Source organism: Lathyrus oleraceus, chromosome 3 (assembly GCF_024323335.1).
Source record: "Lathyrus oleraceus cultivar Zhongwan6 chromosome 3, CAAS_Psat_ZW6_1.0, whole genome shotgun sequence".
NCBI lineage: Eukaryota > Viridiplantae > Streptophyta > Magnoliopsida > Fabales > Fabaceae > Lathyrus > Lathyrus oleraceus.
This window is the reverse complement of record NC_066581.1, coordinates 79,023,226-79,031,910: the sequence shown is the minus strand read 5'-3', so window position 1 is coordinate 79,031,910 and position 8,685 is coordinate 79,023,226. Positions and strand designations below refer to the sequence as shown.

The 8,685-nt window shown below is 34.8% G+C and overlaps 1 protein-coding gene across 1 annotated transcript; it reads left to right on the top strand.

The window, feature by feature from the left end:
* Positions 1-1,311, top strand: LOC127129775 (uncharacterized mitochondrial protein AtMg00810-like). The gene is made up of 2 exons (XM_051058902.1): positions 1-169; positions 446-1,311. The coding sequence occupies exons 1-2, from the start codon at positions 1-3 to the stop codon at positions 1,309-1,311; spliced, it is 1,035 nt and encodes a 344-aa protein (XP_050914859.1).
* Positions 1,312-8,685: the final 7,374 nt, after the last annotated feature.

The following is an 8,685-nucleotide window of genomic DNA, read 5'->3' as shown; positions in this document are numbered from 1 at the left end:
ATGGTCATGGATGATGAATATAACACTCTAATTAAAAATAAGACGTGGGATTTAGTGCCACAACCCACCAGTGTTAATGTTATTCGATCTATGTGGATTTTTAGACATAAAGAAAAATCTGACTGTTCTTTTGAGAGGCATAAAGCCCGACTTGTAGGTGATGGTGCAGGTTAACAGGTTGGCATCGATTATGGAGAAACTTTTAGTCCCGTGGTCAAACCAGCTACTATTCGTACTGTCCTTAATATTGCTATCTCAAAATCTTGGCAAATTCATCAGTTGGATGTCAAGAATGTGTTTCTCCATGGAGAACTAAAAGAAACGGTCTACATGCATCAACCGTTGGGATTTAAGGACCCAGTGAATCCTCATCATGTCTGTCGTCTCCGCAAATCACTATATGGGCTTAAACAAGCTCCTCGAGCTTGGTACAAGTGATTTGCAGATTATGTTTCTTCTATTGGCTTCTCTCAAAGCAAGTGTGATCACTCTCTTTTCATCTACAAGAAAGACACTTATATGGCTTACATCTTACTGTATGTTGATGACATTATTCTTACTACTTCTTCTGATGCTCTACGAAAATCTATCATTTTACTTCTTAGTTCAGAGTTTGCTATGAAAGATTTGGGACCCTTGAGCTATTTTTTGGGTATTGCAGTCACCCGCCATCAAAGAGGTATTTTTCTCTCCCAGAAAAAGTATGCCGAAGACATCCTAGTACGCGCCGACGTGTCAACCTGCAAGTCTTGTCCAACCCGAGTTGACACAAAGCCAAAGATGAGTGCCACACATAGCATTCCATATGAGGATCCGTCACTTTATCACACTCTTGCAGGTGCTCTTCAGTATCTCACCTTCACTCGGCCCGATATCTCCTATGTTGTTCAACAGATATGTCTCTTTATGCATAATCCAATGGATGCTCACATGCATGCCCTACGACGCATCTTACGTTACATTCATGGCACACAAAACTACGGTTTGAATCTCTATCCTTCATGTACTACCTTCGTAAAATCTTATACAGATGCCGATTGGGGAAGGTGTCCTGATACTAGGCGTTTTACTTCTGGTTACTGTGTGTTTCTAGGTGATAATTTGCTTTCTTGGTCATCAAAATGTCAACCCACTTTATCACGATCTAGTGCTGAAGCCGAATACCGTGGTGTTGCTAATGTGGTTTCTGAATCTTGTTGGCTACGCAATCTCCTTCTCGAATTACATTGTCCTATTCATAAGGCCACCTTAGTTTACTGTGACAATGTAAGTGCAATATATCTCTCCGGTAATCCAGTTCAACATCAATGAACAAAACACATTGAGATGGATATACATTTCGTTCGCGAGAAAGTAGCTCGCGGCCATGTTCGGGTCCTCCACGTACCCTCACGTATCAAATTGCAGACATTTTTACCAAAGGCCTTCCATTAATACTCTTTCAGAACTTCCGAGACAATCTCAGCGTCAGTCAACCTCCCGCTTCGACTGCGGGGGAGTAATAGAATATCATATTAATAGAAAATGATTTGTTACTATTTCTACTGATGCCTCATATTAATAGAAAATGATCTGTCAATATCTCTATATGTAATTATATTCATGAAACATCAATACATGGGAACTTCAGGAGCATCAATGACAGGTGTTGGGGCATTGTTGCCTACTGTAGGCGGGGACGGTGGTCCGTCCACTCCCACCCCATCGCACGGCGCTATATGTAATTATATTCATGAAACATCAATACCTTCCTAAATAGAGGGATTTGGTAACAATTGTATGTATTTGTGATATCACATCAATGAAAAGCAAACAGTAATATTTCTTTAGCATTCTCTTGAGCCTTTTTACAATGAGACTTTTTATTTACGTTTGTCTATTAAACTTGTGTTATTAATTGTTGTAATGTATCCTCATTCGACAAAGTTGTACCCCCATTCCCGTAAAAATGTAATAAATTTACCGCTTTCATTTATCTCATTGCATTAGTTGATTGTTAACCAAAGATTAAAATCAACCATTTTTAGAAAAAGAACAAAAATAAACACTCGATCCAACATTGAGTCTTTTTCCCTAAATCAAATCCAAATTGAATGCAAAGTCGAGCACTTCCATCACCACATTCAAACTCTTTTTATAATCAACTTACAACACTTGATCCAATGTCAAGTCGTTGATGCAAAACTTTTTTTCATAATAAAATTGAAAAACAAAGGACCAAGAGATGCATATCTCTTTAGATCCCTTGATGGTCGAGCGTTCAAAGCACACCAGATTCAAAATGATTATTAGTCTTTCAAATCAAAAACACGTTAAACAAACTTGAAATAAGGGGACAATGGGCCACATCCATGCATACCCCGAGTAAACGCGTGTCTGGTGCACACATCTGCTCAAATATTTACTCACCTTTCACAAAGATCAAACATTCTTGATAAAAGCAAATCAACCAATCAAACTTGTTTTCCGCCCTTGTGTGACTTCAAAAACCGTTTTTTAGAAAAGAGTATGTTACATCCATTTTGACGCAAAACAAGCAAAGACATCAGCCTCGAAGAGCGAACAACAAGTAAAAGTTTAACCGCTCAAATGCGATCTAAGCATCACTCCCTAAAAACAATCAACCCAGTAGTTCTCTTTTAGTAGAACTACATAGCCTTAAGATCTCCATAGCCTCTGAAGATACGTAGGAGAGAGATTCAGAAATCTTTCCAAACACATTAATGTTAAAAAACACCCCTTTAATAAAAAATGTTCTTCTCTTCACTTCTCTTTTATCATAACATTTGTTAAATAATTAATAAGTGCTACATGTCAACAAATAATTGGTTATTCAATATTAAATAAATAAAATATTTTGAAGTGAAAATCAAACCCACTCCCTCAATAAAAATAAGAAATCATTTTGCCATTTGAACCATAATACAATTATGATATACTTATAAATTAATTTATATATAAGTTAAAACTGAATTTAGATATATTCCTCACATCACATTCATTCATCTTCTCCATTTAAGATATAGTAAAATCTCTTTTCTCTTAACTCCAATTCCAACTCCATAAAAAGGATAAAAGACATTATGGATGAATATAAACTTAATGCATGAAAGTAACTAGTTAGAGAATAAATTTATCATAATCAACGCATAGTAAATTCAGTTTAGTTATGCCAACACTGCATAGTTAACTTATCATAATTAAAGCATAGTAAACTTATCATAATTAGAGCATAATGTTCTTGAAGATGTCCAAAGAGTACCATTCCTTAGTCATCACAAGCCAACACTGCAGCAGACAAGAAGTCTAAGGGGTTTGCAGAGCCTCACATTTTTGCTACAATGTGAACTGCTGTTTCTTAAAACTAAAGGCATTATTAAGATTGCTTCCTCTTCTAAATTCAAATTTTATGATCATTAAATAAACTCTTTTGCTCAAGAGGGTTCACTCTGAGACCTTTGGCAAATTTTTCTACACTAAGATTTTACTCTATTGCTTCGATACTTGTTAGTAATGGTGACATTTATTACTATTTTATAACTGTGTTTTAGATATATATTTAGCATGTTTGCAATCCATGAAGCATGCTTGAATGACTCTTTTACGCGTATTGCAATACCTTCAACTAAAATTAAAATTTAATCACTATTACTACACACTTATGTTTGAAAAGTATGTATTTAAACTATTCTTTTGGGTGACCATTATTCTTCAAAGTTTATTCTGTCAAAAAAATTCAGAAAATAACACGTAAATTGTTGCTCCACTTAAGTTTTCTAAATCACCAACTCTTCATATTTTCCTTCTCAATATAAATAACTAAAGTAAGCTAGAAGTAAAGTGTGCTTAACTTCCATGCATAGTAAATGTAGCTTATATGTAAATTAATGTATAAATTTATCATAATTGTGGAGTGGTTTATATGACAAAATGCTTTTTAATTTTCTATTAATATGTGACACCTATTTATTATTTAATAAATATTATTTAATTTATTAATTATTTAAATAATACTTTAAAATTAATTATTTTTTAATGTGATGTGGTAAATCAACGTGTGTCGGGGCATCAAGTGGCATTGCCACATCATTGTCACCTTTGTAAATCAAAAGAAGGATAAAAAAAATTAAGAAATATTTAATAGAGAAACCAAAAATTTATTTTTTTAAAGGAGAACTAAAATAGAAAAATCAAAGTAAGAGGATAAAAATGCATTTGAATCTGATTATATTTAACGATTAAAAAGACCAAACTCATACCAAGTCGATCTAACTACGCATGTGATCTTAAATTTTCACAATCGATCACCCCTTTCGTAGAATTTGAAACATTTAATAAATTCTATAAATTTTCTTTAAGTAGAAATCATTATCATTTTTTAATACACAAACTACACATATTTAACACATTTATTCTTATTTGTTTTAATATTTATTGGTGGCCGAATAGAACACTTTAGTGTATGACAGACTTCGAAATGAACCATGGTTCCATGTCTTGAATTATAAATTTGTTTGGATCCAATGGACTAATAAAGACTTAGGTCTATTTTTTTAGTGTATACGCTCAGGAAAATTCTAGAGAAGTGTTGATTAGATAGTGGAGTCATAAGAATAAATGTAAGTAGTGAAGAGAAATATTTAGAATTTTCGCTCTCTCTCTCACTCTCTTGAAGTGTCTATAATACACTTATAAGTGTATGTAGAAGTTTCCCTTATAACCTATATGTAGGGGAAAAGTTATCATTTATAAATCAAGCTAGTCAAAGCTACTAATCAAGGAACTAGAAGTAAGTAAACTAATTTATAAAGTATCCTCTCAAACAATAAAAATTATCATTCTCTCAAATAGTCTCTCCTTTAAATTCCTCATAAAATCTCAATATAGCATTTTTCCTTTCCAACAAAGTGGCATAAGAGCTTAGGTTTTGATAAGAGTTCTCCTCTATGGTCATGGCGAACAATGGAGCAACATCCTTTCAAGTTCCACTTCTCAAAGGATGTACCTATGATAATTGGTGTATCAAGATGAAAGCTCTTATAGGAGCACACGATGTTTCAGAGGCTGTTGAAAAAGGTTATAAGGAATCATAAAATGATTCCTTAACTCAAGCGCAAAAGTATTTTTTTAAGGATTCAAGAAAAAGAGATAAGAAAGTTCTTTTCCTCATCTGTCAGGCATTGGATGAAGATGAGTTTGAGGAAATCTCAAATGCAACATCTGCTAAAGAGGCGTGAGAGAAGCTCCAAACATCTTGCAAAGGTGAAGGCAAAGTAAAGAGGGCATGTCTCAAAACTTTAAGAGGTGAGTTTGAATCTTTACACACGAAAGAAGAAGAGTCTATTTCCGAATATTTTTCAAGAGTTATCACTCTATCAAATCAATTTAAAAGAAATGGTGAAAATTTAGAAGGTGTGAGAGTTATGCAGAAGATACTCCGCTTATTAGACCCCATATTTGAGTATATTGTTGTGACAATTGTGAAAACATAATATTTAGAGACAATGACAATAGAGAAACTTCAAAGATTGTTACTAGATTATGAGGAGAAACACAAGAAGAAGAAAGAGATAGTAGAAAATATTCAATATGCAATTGAAGGAGAATGAAGAAACTCAAAGAAATGAGAGATGTCAACAAAGTCGAGGTAGAGGTCAAGGACGAGGTCGCGGTCGAGGATATTTTGGACGTGGTAACTATAGACGAGTTACAAATTTCACTAGCGACATATATTAAAGAGGAGAAACCTCAACAAGAGGACATCACTACGCCAAAAACTGGAATAGACAGCGCACCTTAGAGGGCGCTTTATTACAAAAACGCTCTCTAAAGTGAAGCGAAAAAATAAGGAGCAATAGACAGCGCACTTTAGAGGGCGCTTTTGTAATAAAGCGCCCTCTAAGGTGAAGCGAAAAAATAAGGAGGAGATAGAGGGACAACAATACATGGCGCTTTTTAGAAAGCGCCATCTAAGGTTACCCTTAGAGGGTGCTTTAAAAAAAGCGCTGTTATAAGTCCATGTGCATTTCCAGTTTATAAAGCGCTTCTGGAAAGCCTTAGAGAGCGCTTTCATAAGCGCCCTCTTAGGCCCCCTTTTAAGGGCGCTTTTTTTCCACAAGCGCCCTCTAAGGTCCCCTTTTGTAAACATTAAAATTATAACATACTGCGCGTTTTGTTATTTCACTCTCTGTTATTTTTGTTCTTTTTCACGTTAGGGTTCTCACTGCTACGATTTTCCCTACTTCTAAGGCGTTCTCCTTCCACCTCTGTTAGATCTACGACGTTTCCTCCTTCTACCAATCAAAGGTACACGATGCAGCTTATGAGTGTATTTATTCTAGCATACATTATTACTTGCACTATTGCTTTGTTTTAGCTTTGCCCCATTTCAGTTTTATGTTATTGTTGTCTATGCTACGTTTGTTTCGACCTGTAAAGTTTCAATATTCATAGTCATTTAAATAGTTTGGGTTTATTAGGCAATTGACGGTTGGTTTTTAAATTGCTGAATTTGATATCGCTATGAATCACATTCAAAGACTGTTGTTAGGGTTCGGTTATGGTTGCATTATAGAGACATTAGAAACCTTAGATTTCGCGGCTGAATTTGATATCTCTTCTGAATTTTTTTTTGTATATTCTAATTAGTAATGGATAATACATGGATGTCTTCCAATCGATTGTCGAGAGAGTACGAGAATGGGGTATCAGAATTCGTTAAGTTTGCCATTGCGCACGCCGAAGACCCCAGTAGAATGATATGTCCTTGCTTGGGTTGTTGTTATGGGAAACGGGTTGACGCAGTTCAGTTGACATCGCATCTAATGAGGCATGGAATTGATCGAAGTTATACATGTTGGAATTTGCATGGTGAGAAAAGTAACGAGAATGTTGAACCGGGGGATAGAATCAAAACAGATGAAACAATAACCACCTTAGCACTACGAACGCCACTGGAAGAAACCATTCCAATGAAAGAAAAATAAAACTAAAAGGCCATCAACCCAAAGAGAAGTAGAAAGCACAACCAACCTGCTCTGCTTTATTAAAATTGGAAACACGACAAGAGGAAACAGCCGTATTTATTAAAATTGGGTTTCTATAGTCCATTAGATTCTCACACCTGCTCTGCTTTAACAGGTCCAGAGTCTTTACTGCTACTCTGCAAATCATAGGGCTAGCTGTCCCATGCCTACTGCTACTTTGTGATCAGTATTAACTTGTACGAGTAGTATGGTAAAACTATTTGCGTTCGGCAGAGTAGGCATGGGACAACTAGCCCTATGATTTGCAGAGTAGCAGTAAAGACTCTGGACCTGTTAAAGCAGAGCAGGCGTGAGAATCTAATGGACTATAGAAACCCAATTTTAATAAATACGGTTGTTTCCTCTTGTCGTGTTTCCAATTTTAATAAAGCAGAGCAGGTTGGTTGTGCTTTCTGCTTCTCTTTGGGTTGATGGCCTTTTAGTTTTATTTTTCTTTCATTGGAATGGTTTCTTCCAGTGGCGTTCGTAGTGCTAAGGTGGTTATTGTTTCATCTGTTTTGATTTTATGTTGCCATTCCTTATGCCTAGTCTTTTTTCCAACAAAGTAATTGATGAAAACACTGGAGATCAAGGTGATATTGATGTTGAGATTGAATCGTTTACCAGAAATGATCAAGATGAGAATATTATATCAAATGATTCATATATTAGAAATGATCATAATGAGGGTATTTGGATCAATCCAACCGTCCGTGTTGTTAAGAGACATGTAGAACATATTCCAACCAAGAAAAGAAAGAGAACTTAGTGAAAAAGGTACAGGTCAAATGATTTTAATTGTTTTCTTTATTACAGGTAAAATGGCTTTTATGATTTTAATTGTTTTTATATTTGTCATCTGATTTTAATTGTTTTCTTTATTACAGGTAAAATGGCTATTATGAAGTCAACCATTCGTGCAAGGGGCAAGGGATTGAAAGTATCAATTGATATTTGTGTAGATGGAGATGTTCCATTGTCGTCAAGCCTCATTCGCGTAGATGATGATGCTGGATATTTGAAAGTATCCCTCTACGATAATGGAACATGTCCATCTAAACAAATATCAATTCTATCTTCAAAAGATAAGGGACCAAAAATATAAGGGGATTACGCAGCAAATCGAGTCAGTTGCATCAAAAAAAAAGGTATAAACACAATTATATGATATTTATGCATAGAAAATGTTAATTCTTGATCTTATACTTCACCTAACTAATTTTATGATATTTTAGGTTCATGCTATTGATATTGAACAAAAAGAGGTTGTTGCTAAGACTGCGGCTATCAAAAAAAACATACATCTCAGAGATGCTTTTGCTACTTAGTTTTATTTCTTTTTAAGTTATGAATTGGTTGTATATTTAGAATCTTTAGAAGTTAAACGATTATATATCAGTGGATTGTTGTATATGTATGGATTGTTGTATATAAGGCTTGTTGAATGCAATGTGTGAAAAAGGGCTTCAAATTATACAGTTTTGAGTGTACTGCTTCAATATACAGGTTGTCTAAAATAAATAAATAAATATAGCGTTTTTTTAAAAAAAAAAATTAAATAACCACCCACTTTAGAGGGCGCTTTCCAAAATAAGCGCCCTCTAAACCCTTTAAATTTCCACTTTAGAGGGCGCTTTCCAGTAAAAGCGCCCTCTAAACC